Genomic DNA, 15,562 nt, shown 5'->3' with positions numbered 1-15,562 from the left:
GGCACGATTGGCCACGGGAATTTTACCTTGATCACAGCTGCGTTTACAAGTCGCTTGTTGTACATGTAGATACCGTTCTCGTTGCTTTTGCACGATCTGCTAACGCCAAGGTCGTATTACCATAGGTCATTGGATTCGTCTTGATCTCAGCTATCGCGTCATAATGATTGCGATATGTAGTTCCGAGATCGTAGCAGTAGTTTCTTAACTTTTCCAAATCGTCAAATAGCAGTTTTCATGAAATCATAGAATTTTTTTCATGAAATCACAGAATTTCTTTTATGTGCAAATCGATACATCTTTGTATCTTCTTCCACCGAATAATTAAGGCATTTCGATCGAAGATCGATCAGCTCTCGGAAGTTGCGATTTTTGCGCCGGTCGATCGCCTAAACGCCGCCGCGGTGCGCCGAGATAAAAAGTCCGCGGACTCGTCGATCAAAACGCGGAATGATCCGTCGCGCGTTCGAAAGTGCGGGACGAAAGTTGGACCGATCGAAAGTCCGTCCGAAGGCATTCGAATAGAAAGTTCGGTTAACAGTATATTTCGATAACCGGCGTGTGTCCCGATGAAAGTCCCCCGTCCGCGCGGTTCCCGTTTTTCGTTTTTATGCTCGGCCGGCAAACACACCGTAGATAGATTTATCGGCTCGATTACACGGCCATTTTGTTTTATCGGTTAATAACTCGCTCGCCGGAATAGAACCTGGCTCTCTCGATGCCGCTCGATGAACTTTGCTCTACCCCCGACCACGTCTCGATCTCTGTTATTGTCGTCGCGCGGAATTGAAGAACGATCTACGAAGAAAACGAGCCGAGACGATTCTCTGCGACGCGACGCACGATGCTTCGCGTCTTCGCACGAGATCGTGGACGACGCACAAGTTTTCGTGGACGAAAGATGTTTAATCGATGCGGTATGGAGTTTAACGTTATCCGTCGTTTTTACCAAATTTACGAAAATTAATCATTTCGGAAGAGAAGATGCGATTATTCGAGCCTCGCGGCTCGACTTTTTATCGTCGTTGACAATCGAGACGCGAGGCTCGAATAATCGTGTCACCTCTTCCCGAATTGTCCATTTTTGTGCACAGTAACTTCTTTCCTAATTCGTGCTTCGATTGCGCACAAAAATGGAGAATTCGGGGGAAGAGGAGACACGATCATTCGAGCCTTGCGGCTTTTTATTCTCGTTGACAATCGGCGACTGTAACGAACGAGTCCCGAGGCTCGAATAATCGCATTTCCTCTTCCCGAATCGTCCATTTTTGTGCGCAATCTGAGCGCGAATTTGACAGAAATTACTATAATTCGATCGCATACCCTATATCTAGGTGATTTCATGGTTTCGTACGACGGCGAACCGCGACATCGGAGAACCGCGTTTTTCCTCTCCTTTTCGGTGCAGAGGAACGAGACGGTATCGGTGTTCGGCGTTTCAGCGCGACGCAACAGGAAAAACGAACGAATAAATAACAAAGCGATGTGTTTCTGTTTACAGTGAACCTGACAGACAGCGGAGGGCAGAGAGTAGACATGACGCACTTCGACTTGTTGAAGGTCCTTGGAACCGGAGGTACGTGGTGGACGTTGTCCGTTCGGTCTAGAGGCCGCTAAGTTCTTAACGAGGTGGTTGTTAATCATTCCCGAGCCATTACTTCTCGAATGCCTCGGGTGCGAGTTAAAAAGAGTATCTGGGAGTTTTAATCGTTGGGCACTTTGATCGGGAATAGATACCTGGTTATCGCGATTTCGGGATCCGGTTCGAGTGCTTCGGTATTGTTGGCAATGGCACTCGACGGATCTGGGATGATAGCTGATGTTATTACTGGACTGCGGGTTTTTATGCAATCTTTTCTTTCCACGACCTATTTTCTTTTTTTTTTTAATTCAATCGGCGGCAGAATTGATCACTTCGATTAGAGGATTCGTTGCGGCAAATCTAAAGCTAAACATGCTATTCGTTTTATGCAATGTATAAATTTTATGTTACAATTCATCTCGTTGTTCGTATTGTCTTATAATAATTTGTAATGTTACTGATTATTTATCAGTACCTGGTAAATTTAATTATTGATATTAACTTATACAAATTTATTATATACAATATATACATGTACACATTATTATTATATAATAAATATTTTATTATAATAATAATGTATATAATAATACATTATTTTCATATTAATAAATATCTAAAAAATTAAGTACATATAATAATAATAATATATAATTACATTTACCGTATAGTAAGTTTTTTATTTCTGTTTTCATACCGCCAATTGCAACTTAAAAAGAAAAAATATCTAGACATTGCCTAGTAAGCCTAGTCTCTCCAGCATCTCGGAACAATGCAAGTCATTCTCGTGGACTTTTATAAACAAGTTATCGTGCTGTCCGAGTATCAATGCCAGTCGCTGCACGTACAAAAATGTGCACGTTATTTCTTAAAGAAACGTGCTTAACGATTTCGACGAATTAACAATTGCCACGAATGCAGAAAGATCCGCAGTCTCTCTTTCTCTCTCTCTCTCTCTCTCTCTCTCTCTCTCTCTCTCTCTCTCTCTCTCTGTCCGTCGCCGTGAAATAACGATTTATTAGAGTTCGACAGAAATGGGGGGAGGGGGGTGTACCTTTTCTCTCCGTTTGTATCGTAGCCGACGACCGTATCTCGGGCACAAGGTGTAGAGCCACGTGTATAAGAAACAGGAATTGCTTTTGTGCAGCATACGGAAAGGTGTTTCTGGTGAGAAAGAGGATAGGCACCGATGCTGGTCGTCTTTATGCCATGAAAGTCCTGAAGAAAGCGTTCATCGTGCAGAAGAAGAAAACGACGGAGCATACCAAGACAGAAAGACAAGTTCTGGAGGCTGTCCGGGACAGCCCTTTTTTAGTAACGCTCCACTACGCGTTCCAGACGGACGCGAAGCTTCATTTGATATTAGGTAAGACATACACGGGGTGACTCTCGACTGTTTAAGGGTGGCGGTCGGCACTCCTCGAGGCTTACCTCGGCATTTTTTTTCCTCCCAAGAATTCGCGAACTTGTTCTGTCCTGATATTTTTTGCACACTTTTTTTCTTCTATCGATTAGGGTGAAGGTACACATTTCTGCGGGTGCACCCATTGCTGCGGGCGTAATCGTTACTGCGGGTGTAATGATTGCTGCGGAATATTTTTATTGAGATTAAAGGTGGAAATAGTGCAACTAAAGCTTGTCACCGCAGCAATAGGTACCTTCGCCTTATTCCGGGCACACGTTGCACCTTTTTCGAGCCGAATTATAAATATTTTATCATATATATATATATATATATAAATATTTATAATTATATATAAATATTTGGAATATATTCGAATATAAATATTTTGCAATCGAGAAGTTAAGCGTGCATTTTACAAGCTACAATATGCGCGAGAATGGCCGAAGTGTGTTATTGTTCTAAAAAATGGCGGGGCTCTCTTCGATGCTCGAATTGTTTCAAGGTCGATTACAAAACACTCCGGCTGACCCAGAAAATATTATCTCGAAACTTTGACCTCTCGCGGTTGCTTTCGCTATTACCGTTTCTTTCGACGGTCACTTGGAATCGCTGTAATTTAATTAGCCACACCAAAGCGATACTTTATTAAACGCACCCTCGTCCGTTAGATCGACCTTAAATAACAACCCGTTTAAAAATAATTCTGTGCACATGTTCCGCGCGCGTCGCGAGAACCTGCGACGCTCGTAGCGAGCCTACGATGTAAATTATTTGTGCAAATACGCATTCTTTACGATCGGGGAATAAATTTAGAAATAACGCGTTTCCCATGATTCTGGCCGACGATGAATAAATTTATAATTTTACGATACTATTGAGTGGCTCCGTGGGTCACTGTGCATCGTAAACGTAAATTCTCTGTTCGGTCATACGTCGCTTTTCCACTTGCGATGCTAAATAATAGCACGAATAACCATACAAATCCAACTCGATGCTAAAAATCATCGACAAGACCGGAGGAAAAGAAACAAGAGTCATTTTTTTTAGATAATCTAATCACGAATATTTTCGATGACTATCTAATCGCTGGCAATTTTATAGCGGATGTGAAATGTCTTTGGACACCTTTTAAAACGGTAGAACTTTTTCGAAATTGGACTATAAGTGACTTGAATTTATTTTAAATGCTTATTTTGCTATTACTATTTTTAATACTTCAATCTATCGTTGTTCGCTTATAAAAATGATTAAAGAAAGAAAGAACGTGTTCTGCCTAGTTTTTCTATTGCTCGCAATTGACGCGGACAATCTTTATTTTGCATTTCTTGAATTTTTATTATAGATATTAATAAGTTAAAAATCTTTTTTGACGCACGAAGAAATAAGAAAATTAACGAGAAGTATACTAGACACTGTACAGAGTAAACAGGTCCCCGTAACATCTCCAAAAAATTCAAGTACTTTCGTCCGCTTATAAAAACAGTGTATTCTGTTTTAAAAGATGTCCAAAGACTTTTTACAGAACCTTTTTAGCGATCGTAGTTTGTAAACGAGCCGTGACGCGGATAATTTTTAGCTAGCTCGGACAACAGTTTTCAGTCATTTTTGCTGAAAGTTTGTTTTCGTTTCGACTCCGTTTCGAAATCGCGTTGCGATCGAGAACGTCCGATTTCGATCGATCGATCGATCGCCGCACAGAGTGGTTTGGCAATTCGCTTTCCGTGGCTGATATTATTTTAGCGTAGTTTCAAGGTTTTAAGGTTACGGTATAATAGGTCATCGAGTTCGTGTTGACTAGAATATTCAACGCTAGAATATTGTCGAGTCGAAAATATTTAACGCTCGTTTTATGCAATTAAAGTAGAATATCGGAAGAATTTAAGAACACTGTTACATTATATTCAATCGATTTTTATTTATCACTCGTTTCATACAATTGCTGATGAAAATGTTTATCTTGCATGAAGATCCCGTGTCTAATAATTAGTTTTATCCTTCATTCGCATAATTTGGATTTCGAATTTATATTTCTCATAAAAAGAAAAATATATATATATATAATATTAAACAAAATTAGTAGATATAATAATATTATATAATATTCAATATTATATGTTAACTCTAACAGGATACCATCTTCGCAGCAATAAAAAAATTCGTCTAAATCGAGAAGCTGAGAAATTGGATTTTTGGCACAGGATTCCGCTTTCCAGATCGCCGCGAGCCGGTCGATTCGCGCGATTCGAACGCGGAAAAAAAATAGTTCGTTGTTCCCGAAGTTCTAGGAGTATTTTTCCTTTGGCCGTGCCACGGTTCTCGCGTATCATGATCGGCTATTTTAAGGTTTCGCGGGTATTCGCGCAAACAACCGTCTCCATTGAGCCGGCCGTCCGATGATCGCGTGTCCACCGGCTCGTCCCGATTTTCCCGAACTCTATATCATCGTCCCTCGGCCCGAAAAGGTTAAACAACGAGAACTCTGCTTAACTTCCAGATTATGTCAGCGGAGGAGAACTGTTTACGCATTTATATCAGCGGGAGCACTTCACCGAGGACGAAGTGCGGATTTACATAGGCGAAATTATTTTGGCGCTGGAACATTTGCACAAGGTAAACCGCTGATCTTTTTCTCCCCTCTTTATTTATGTGTTCGATCTTTTTAATTTCGTTGCTCGACTGATATCGAGTTTCTTATCGGCGGAAATGAAACGAGCGAGCCGAAGTTATTGGGCAAATTATAATTAACTCGCTCCGACGAGGATTGCTTTGTCTTTAAGAAATCATGGACTTAAAATCGGATTTGCTTCTAATTTTACACTCGTCCGAGTGAAATTATCGAACGGATTCTGAGTAACTTCCTTATGGAGGTATTCTAGTGTTCATTGCGTTTTTTTGTTTAACTTTCTTTGGAATCTTCTGTCGCGAAGAAATTATAACATCTTTTGCAGTATTTTTGTTTTAATTTTTTATTTTCATTATGTCTTATATTTATTATATTTTAGTCTTTATTATTATTTGTATTTCATTTCATTATTATTTTATTTTTTGTTTTATTTATTTTCCACTTTGTCGTATGCACTAAATAAAATAATATCGCGTCTTCATTATAATATGTACTTTTAATTTAATAAGCTGTATATTTGTGAAAATATGAATTTTTACTAAAATGTTAGCGAATCATGGTTACTTAACTTCTGTTAAGTAAAAAGTTAACTTCTGTTCAACGATTCACACCAGAATACCACCGTAATCTAGTCTGATAATCGAAGTTTGAACGGCAGGTTGGTATCGTGAATGGATCGAAGTAAATTAGAAGTTCCTTTGAGACATAATGGGAGATTAGCCTTGTTTTATTCGTGGCATTCGTGTTGCCGCAACTGCAGAAAATCCGCAGCCTAGCCGCGACTGTTCATTTATCGGCAGATATCCGTAACCCTCCCCTTCGTGATCCATTCGACGAGAACAACAGTTGTCTTTCCCTCTTTCCTTCCAGCGATTTCAATTATCTAGAGGTTTCATTTCTTCAAATAAAACTGTGCAACGTATTTATAATTAATTATTTCGAACCGATCGATACGTCGACAGTTTGCAGAGTTTCGTTCGAAAATATTTTTCACGTCGAACAGTTCGGTATTATTCGGAATTAAGATAATTATCCGAACGAATTCTTTTTGGTCGAATATTTTATTGTTCCATTATTCGTCGTCAATTATTCTAATCTATTTAATCGAGTAAAATCGTATTAATTCCTATTCTTATATAATTAATTATTCGAACAATTCTTTATCGGAACAAATCCTTATTCCAATAAAATCGTATTCGCTTACATTGTAACAACAAATAATTACAACGAATAATCTAGATAAATTTGTGCTCGCCGAACTCTGTTTCGAACGGTGTCGTAGAATAAACCACAAACAGCGTCCCCCATGGGATCACCATGCGACTAACAATATTTCTGTTGCAGCTGGGAATCATCTACAGGGATATAAAATTGGAAAACATTTTATTGGACGGTGAGGGACATATCGTGCTAACGGACTTCGGTCTGAGCAAAGAGTTCCTGCCGCACGAAAGGGACAGCAACGCTCGCGCCTATTCCTTTTGCGGAACCATAGAGTATATGGCACCGGAAGTGGTACGAGGGGGCTCTGCGGGCCACGATTTTGTGAGTCAGGATGAATTTACATCACGGTTTTGCTTTCTCTCTCTCGCTCTGTTCCCTCGCCGTTCTTGGAAGTCGGCTATCGCGCCCCGAGCATCGTCACTGTCGAACTAGGTGTTTATCGGCCCGTTGTTTATTCCGATAATCGGTCCGACCGTTTCGCGAAGCGGCCGCACATGGGAACGTGGAAAACGACGACGCGACGCGCGACCTCTTTATCATCGCCGTTTCCGCCTTTGTACGGAGTATACGGAGGTCTGGCTACTCTCGAGGCAACGGGAAACGCGTTGCACAAGCAGCTTTGTCTGCAATCTTGTTTCCACTGGATCGTCTTAAGCCCGCCAATCGTTCCTTTTCCGTTTCAAAGTCAACCAAACAATTCTTATGTTACGTAAAAATATTAGCAGAATGTAAGAACGCTTATCGCATTGTTTTCAATCGATTAAAACGGTTAGAAGAGGAAGTACAGAATAGAGAGAAAGTATTGGAAGAATGTGTAAGAATGCTGTTACATTATTCTCAATCGATTAAAACTGTTAGAAAAAGAAATACAGAATAGAGAAAGTATTGGGAGAATTCAAGAATACCGTTATATTATTCTCAATTGTTTAAGACTGTTAGAGGAGGAAATACAGAATAGAGAAGGTATTGCAAGAATTCAAGAATACTGTCACATTATTTTCAATTGTTTAAGACCATTCAAAGATGACATACACTCGCATTTATCTCCTCTGGCTTCGTACAATTACTGATTTGTGCATTGCATAAACATCCGTTTGTCTAGTGAAACAAAGGGAAACAGCGGAGTAGGACGATCCATTATTCACAACATCTATAACAACTGTAACGCGTTCTCCTTGCGGTAAATAGAATTCTCGGGCACCGGTGGCCGACCTTTAAATGTTAAAGTACAGAGTGCGCTCGAATAACGAGAATCCTAAATTCGAGTAGCCGGTGCGCGCGACCGTGAAGGCTGCCCGTACTTCAAACGATCCTCTAACGGGCTTTCCAAGAACCGGGGGCGGGAGAGACATTCCTTAAGGCGATGATCGAAACGTGAACGATTTTCAGGCGGTGGACTGGTGGAGCGTGGGCGTGCTCACGTACGAATTGTTGACCAGCGCCTCTCCTTTTACGGTCGAAGGGGAGAAGAACACCCAGCAGGATATCTCCCGAAGAATCCTGAGGACGGATCCGCCGATCCCGAGCCACCTGAGTCCCACGGTTCGGGACTTCATCCTGCGAATGCTGGTGAAGGACCCACGGCAGAGACTGGGCGGCGGTCCGGACGACGCGAAAGAGTTGAAGGACCATGCGTTCTTCCGTAAAGCGCCGGCACCGTTCAGCTGGAGCGCCCTGGAAAAACGGCAGATCTCTCCTCCGTTCGTTCCGCGGATCACCCACGAGCTGGACACCAGCAACTTCTCCGACGAATTTACGAAAATGATCGCGGCCGACAGTCCAGCGGTGGTTCCGCCGAACTACGACAAGCTCTTCAGAGGCTACTCGTACGTGGCGCCGTCGATCTTGTTCGGCGAGAACGTAGTTAGCAAGGACATCTTCAAGGAGGCTACAAAGACCAACACCGAGTCCCAGAGACCGTCCACTTCGGACGTCCTGGCTGCCAAGTTTGAAGAATCCACCTTCTTCCAAAGTTATGAGATAGATCCTCGCGAGGATGCGCTCGGGGACGGCAGCTTCTCGGTCTGCCGCAAGTGCAGGCACAGGAAAACGCAGCAGGAGTTCGCCGTGAAGATCGTCAGCCGAAGAGTCGATTGCGGCAGAGAAGCCAGCCTGCTGAGGAACTGCCAGGGCCACCCGAACGTGGTCAAGCTGGTGGAGGTGCTGCAGGATAGAGCGCACACCTACGTGGTGATGGAGCTGTTGTCCGGCGGAGAGCTGCTCAGTAGACAGAGGCCGTTTACCGAGCTGCAGGCGAATAAGATAATGCGCCAGCTGGCTTCCGCGGTACGGTTCATGCACTCGAGGGGCGTCGTGCACAGAGACTTGAAACCCGAGAACATAGTGTTCGCGCACATGGGGGAGGACTCGCCGGTGAAGATCGTCGATTTCGGCTTCGCGAGAGTGAAGCGTGGATGTGAACCTTTGCATACACCATGTTTTACCCTACCTTACGCCGCGCCGGAGGTCGTGGCCAGGCAAGGCTACGACCAGAGCTGCGACCTGTGGAGTATGGGTGCAATTTTGTACTCGATGCTGTCCGGGAAGCCTCTGTTTAGAATCGGCTCGACGGACCTGATCCCTAGAACCAGGGCGGAGGAGGTCGATTTCGAAGACGAGACGTGGAGCAACGTGTCCAACCTGGCCAAGCAGGTCGCGAAGGGCCTGTTGACCGTCGATCCCAACAAAAGACTGACCGCGAACGGGCTGGCGAACCACCCGTGGCTAGCCGAACCTAGTACTTCCGCCGACATGGCCACGCTCGATAGCAACACGAACGCCAGTCTCCTGGAGAAGCCAGAGGGCTTTCGGCTGCGAGAGGTAGACGGGGCGAGGCTCGCCCAGCGCCGGAAGCTGCATAAACGCTCGACTTCCAGCTCGGTGTCCTCCTCAGCATCCACGACCTCGTCCAGTCCCTCGATGCAACAGCTGCGACCGCCGAGCGTCGCAACGAATCCTGCGACTTCCGCCTCGCCAGCTCAGCCTAGTGCATTCGATTTCGGCGAGGACAAGGTGAACGAGTATCTCAGTTCGTTATCGTCATCCTCGGATTCCAATTCCCCGCGGATGCAACAGGAAGTGACCAAGAAACGACGAAAGAGGGACAACGACGACGACGAAGCCAAGTCCAAGCGATACAAAAAACATGCTGACAGTGAAGTCTACAAAAGCAGAACCGGACCCGTGACCCGGTCCAGAAAGAGAAAACTGGAGGAGCAGACTGTCAACGGTGGCGACGACCTGGCAGTTTCGGTCGGTTCTCACACCGATCCCAGGGACGTCCATCGCAAACAAAAGGCCGGGAAACGGCCCAAACGGTTAGCGACCATCATCGTGGAGTAGATCGTGTTCCCACTTCGAATCGGTTCGGCAGTTTTGCACCTCCTCGTATCTCCTATGCATTTTCCACGTGATGATGATGTTGATGATGCTGTTGTTGTAACGTTGCTGCCTTCGAAGCTCACGCGTGAGCTAACCATTTCTATTTCATTCCTATTTCCGGAACTTTCCGCAGGGAGCACCCTTTCGAATTTCGTGCGTTACATGATTCAGACAGGCTTCCGTTTCCGGAGACCCTGCGCCCATACTAATTACGGGTCGACGGTGTATGGACGGTGCACCTTGACGCGACGCGCAGAATGATTGAAAAGCGTCTTTAAACTGGGAACGATATTTTTTTTTTCCTGAAGATTATAACGAATCTTTCACTATGACGTGTCCAGCAGAACATGTTTTCGGAATCTGTGGCAGTTTAGAATAATTTTGCAACAAGTAACGTAGTCTAAGGAATTCCGGAGACAGAGATTCGACGGGAAAAGAGTGCCTAATAGTAAGTAACACGTTTCATTTCGCTAACTTCTATACTCCGATTAAACGATGACGTATTTGTTTCCGAGACGATGCCAAGAGATACGCGATCGATCCTTTTCGCCAATCTGAACGCGTACTTGATTCGCAATGGGCTCCCCGCGCGACACCGTTCCTTATCGCAAATCTTTAAATTATTACATACGTTTTAATTTTATGCTTACGGCAACGATCGAGCAGCGCCGCCGTCGAACATAGTTCTCCAAACACGAACGAAGGAACGCGATTCCTTTTTTTTTTCACATAAAGCAAATTTTCTTTTCTTTTTGTGCTACTATTCACCGTTCATTTAAAACACAGCAAAGTTATTGATTTCTTCGATCGAAGCCGGTGCAACGAAACAATGCAAGATTTTTAAAAATCAACAATGCCAATTTTGAATACATTTTTTACCGAATGTAACCAATCACACCGCGAATCTTCGTATCTTCTCGATTATCTCCAATTTATTTTTTACCTCCTTGACAAAACATGTTCGAGACTAACAAGTATTTTCTATGGCAAGCACTATGTTCGACCATAGCGCCGCAGTTTCGATATTACCGGGCATACGTGTATATAATACTATATTCTCCTATCAAGCGTCACAGTTGTTGCGGAGGAACGTCGACGTTCCTGGCCCAATCCTAACGCACTAGATCCTCCTTCTCGTTGATCCTTTCTTTCACGTTGTCTGTGATGAACCGTAAAAACGTTGAACCGCTTCATCGTTTCCCCCTGGGTGTGGTTCCCGATGCCCGAATCGCCTTCTACTCAGCCCCCCGACCCCCATAAGATACAGGATGATCCATTATCAGCGGCTAAGATCCTCGAAAATTAGAGTGGACGACTTTAGGAGAAACGTCCGGAAGCATAGAAAACTTCTTTCTCCTTCCTTTTTCTCCATTTTCATTCGTCCTTCGTTTTCCTCGAAATTCACCTGTGGTCTGATATTTTACTCCAGATTATCAAACTCTCGAAGAATTTCCTTTTTGTCGACTTCACGCGGCTGTCCAGCCGAGAGTAAAACTCTCGACAGCTGCTCCATAGTTCGGCGGACCCGTCAGGCCCCTTCCCCTTCCCCTTCTCCGCGGCTTGCCTAGCCGTATGCGGGGTTTCTCGAGGCTCCAGCCGTACCAGGACCACTGTCGGATAGCTATTCTCACAAAGGGAATCGTTTACTGCGAGAGTAGCTATCTGGCAGTGGCCCTAGCACGAGCCTCGAGACTCCGCATACGGCTTGGAAAGGCGCGAGGGAGGGTAAGGGGTATACCAAACTATGGAACAACTGGCGAGAGCTTTTCTCTCAGATGGACATCTGCCTTTGCATATCTTTTTTATTTCGTCGTTGATCCCACGCTCCTCCAAAGTCTTCCGCTCCGGGCAATCGTCGAGAGATACGGTGACCGCCGGCGAAAAATATAAACGAAACGTACGTTGCACGAAACGATTTCCGAGGCAATCGACCGTGAATATTCCTTAAGAGCGCGTGTCATCGAGCAGAACTCGACGCCTGTGTCTGTCCATCGCACGCCGCTTCTACTTACTAAGTTTCTAAATGGCGGTCCTCGGGAAGTCCCTCGTTTCAAAACAAAAAAAAGAGAATTTCGGCGCCTCCGGTCATCCGTCTGGTCGATCTGTTAGCGGACCATCGTGTACGATAAAATGAGAGAGAGAGAGAGAGAAAGAGTGAGGAACGAATCGAAAGAGGAAGAAGAGAGCCGAACGCGAAAACTCCCCGAAAAAAATTAGCAAAATGTGCCTCCGGAAGCTCGCCGACGACAGCGAGTGGATGAAAAGACAATTACACGTGGCGGCGAGACGCGCCCCCACCTCGAACGGGTCGTGAACGGCGAGGAAAACTTATTTATTTAACGAGATAGCCGTGTACACGACTAAAAAAAAGAATGCCTGGTGAGAGTGTATGCGTCGGACGTGAGAAAGAGGGTGAGAACGAAAGGTACTCGCCGATTTTACAGAGTACTCGAAACGGTTCTGTTCACGAGCATATATCGACAATGCTATTCTTATACATTGATTTTTAGTCCTGAATCTTTATAAAAATATTATATATTGAAGTATATATATATATATACACACATATATATATATATATATATACACACATACACACACATACATACATACACAAGTAAACACACTCTCACACACGCATATAGATCATATGTACTTGTACACGAACGACACACGAGAACATACATGTGTACATTATTATACATATAGGATGTTAGAGATTAGTATTATAATACGTGTTTCTCGAAATTCCTTTCGTGCGAATGCGTTCACCGATCGAGCCGGATGTGGAAACCGATTGCTTCAAGGCCGCGGAAATTATGTCCTGCGTGTCCGATCCGATTGTGCCTAATTTTACGTTTCGAGTTATGCTTTCGAATTTCGTCCTTGAGTTCGATGACCGCCCACGGTAGTCCGATAATTGAAGCGGTGGGACGGATCGCGTGACCTTGAACAATCGGATTCGGGTTCGGCTCGAACTTTCGATCGAACGAGAACATACACGTGAGAGAGAGAGAGAGAGAGAGAGAGAGAGAGAGAGCGATTTAATCGATGGAGCATCGAATTGTTATTGAAGAGCGAGAAGGAGAGATAATTGCACTTTTTAGAGGGTGGGGTGGAGAGAGAGAGAGAGAGAGAGAGAGAGAGAGAGAGAGAGAGAGAGGTTTGAGAATGTTGAAAAGAATTTTCCGCAGCGAGATTTATTTTCGTAGATGTTTTTTGAACGCGACGTTTCAGCTCCTCGCCGCGCCCCATCGAGCCCCCCGCATTATGTCAACGAACATGCCTACTTCTAGTCCGAAATTGCTGTCTCGTGGAAGCCGGTTCGAAATTCCGATTTTTCTCTTACTTGCGTCAATCATATCGGCGAGGAGCTGAAGCTGCGGCGTTGTCGAAGAGATAAACAGAGGGGAAAGAGAGAGAGGAAGGGAAGGATTAAACGAGAGAGATAACGAAAGAGTGAGACAGAGCGTTGATTCTTTGAATGGTGATGGTAGTCCGTTACGTTTTGAGCTTCGTTGAACGATTGTTTGTTTAAACAGCGACTCGCGAATTTATTCTAAACCGTAGAGAGAACGTTCTACAGTAAATGACAAATCGAAATTCCGTTTGAAGTGACACGGAGGGTGTGGCTTCGAAAGCCAAAATTACGATTGGTCACACCCTAGAATCTTACCATCTGCTAAAAACGTTGTATGAAAAAAGATCTTTTTACATTTTCGAATCGAATTTTCGCGTGATTTCTGTCGATCCCTGTATTATAAAAGACAAATGGTTTCAACTTTTGCACTCGAAGCTGTTTCAGAAGGCTTTCTTTTTTTACAAAAAATATGAAATTGGGCACTTTGTACAATACAATAGGAGATTTAATAACTTGGAAACGATGATTATTTTTTCTTTTTTTTTTTTTTTACGTTTAGTAGCATCTCTGAACTTGCCATTGGCGTGCAACTAATTGAACCGTAGGTATCTAGCGATGTTTGTTAAGGATTATTACTTTTTTATGTTAATTGGTCCGCGAGTTGCTGCGCGCGTTGATTTAGCCTGTAAAATGAAGGAACAAGTGTGCGAGAGAACGTAGGGAAAGTGGGAAACGTGTTTGGGAAGGAAAAATGGCGAAGACTGAAATGGTTGTACACCGACTCAGGGAACAGAGAGACGCGACCGAGGAAATTCTCTAATGAGCGAACACGAGGATAGGCGTTCCATGAAGTGTGGCGCGTGCTTCTTACCAAAGACGACCGACGCGATATATAAAGAACGAAATCGAAAATAAAATCGCGCTCGCAATCGTCGAGAGCGCGATACAGTATCGTGATTTATTCGGGCGTATATAATTATCGCGTACGAAAGAGAGATCGAGTGAAAGAGAGAATAATAAAAGAATCTAAAACGATAAAAAAAAGAGATAAGAGGGAGAGAAGAAAGACGATGATGGTGATGATGATAATGATGATGATAATGATAATGATGATGATGATGATGATGATGATAAACAGATGATGAAGATTCAAAGAATTATTTAAATGAAAAAAATAAACAGATATAAAAGAATTATATATTTAATATAAGTCTATACTAGATAAACAACAACAAAAATATAAATAAATAAAACATATTTCTTTAATAAGAGGATATTTCTATTTAGGATCGTAACGAAGTCATTAACCGAGTCTTAATGAGTTGAGTCAGTTGGCCCGGTCCACGGAGGAACTGATTTCTCTTTTTCTAGATACATATATCAACTGTTACGTTATTAAGAATGGTGAGGAATGAACGGCCGAGCAATTCCCTTCGGAGAATGTGTATATTTGTACGGGACGTCGTAAGAGTCTAGTGCATTCTTTTTCCTAATTCGTATATTTGATACCCCATATCATCGAGGTTTTAGGTTCACGCACGTTCGCGAGGGTAAAAACGACACGATTCTTTTTGTGTTCGGTGGCGCTGAAACAAAAAAAAAAGAAAACACGAAAAAACGTATATAGATATAAAATTTTCTTTGTACAACTCTGTCGGCTAGAAACATCGACAGGAAAGAAACGTCGACCGTACACGTTCGTCGTCAACGATCTTGCTTTCTAATCGCATTCTCATCGACGGATTGATAAAATATTGCGATAGACTTTTGAGACTTCCTACGTGTATGTATTATACATATATACATATAGCTACGTACGGATTCCAGCTTGTACCATACGATAAAAGAGTGCTGTTCTGTTGCTATAAGTACGTAAGAGAGACGAAATACCTTTGTTACTACTGGTTGTTAAATATATCATAACATAATATTTATTTACATAACTGGATTCTTATTTTGATTCGCGCAACCTATAACGCCTTTTGC

General features: G+C 43.3%; 1 protein-coding gene across 5 annotated transcripts in view; it reads left to right on the top strand.

Moving 5' to 3' along the window:
- LOC117222170 (ribosomal protein S6 kinase alpha-5) overlaps positions 1-15,519 on the top strand; it is a 52,018-nt gene extending 36,499 nt beyond the window's left edge. For all 5 annotated transcript variants that reach the window (XM_033473723.2, XM_076520402.1, XM_033473722.2 and 2 more), the window contains 5 exons: positions 1,502-1,576; positions 2,730-2,948; positions 5,482-5,597; positions 6,955-7,155; positions 8,224-15,519. In XM_033473723.2, the coding sequence (XP_033329614.2) occupies positions 1,502-1,576; positions 2,730-2,948; positions 5,482-5,597; positions 6,955-7,155; positions 8,224-10,176 (2,564 nt within the window). In that variant the 3' untranslated portion in view covers positions 10,177-15,519. The remainder of the gene's footprint in view (positions 1-1,501; positions 1,577-2,729; positions 2,949-5,481; positions 5,598-6,954; positions 7,156-8,223) is intronic.
- Positions 15,520-15,562: the final 43 nt, after the last annotated feature.

Source organism: Megalopta genalis, chromosome 3 (genome assembly GCF_051020955.1).
Source record: "Megalopta genalis isolate 19385.01 chromosome 3, iyMegGena1_principal, whole genome shotgun sequence".
NCBI classification, from domain to species: Eukaryota; Metazoa; Arthropoda; class Insecta; order Hymenoptera; family Halictidae; genus Megalopta; species Megalopta genalis.
Note: the sequence above shows the minus strand (reverse complement) of the source record. Positions and strands in the feature narration are given on the sequence as shown.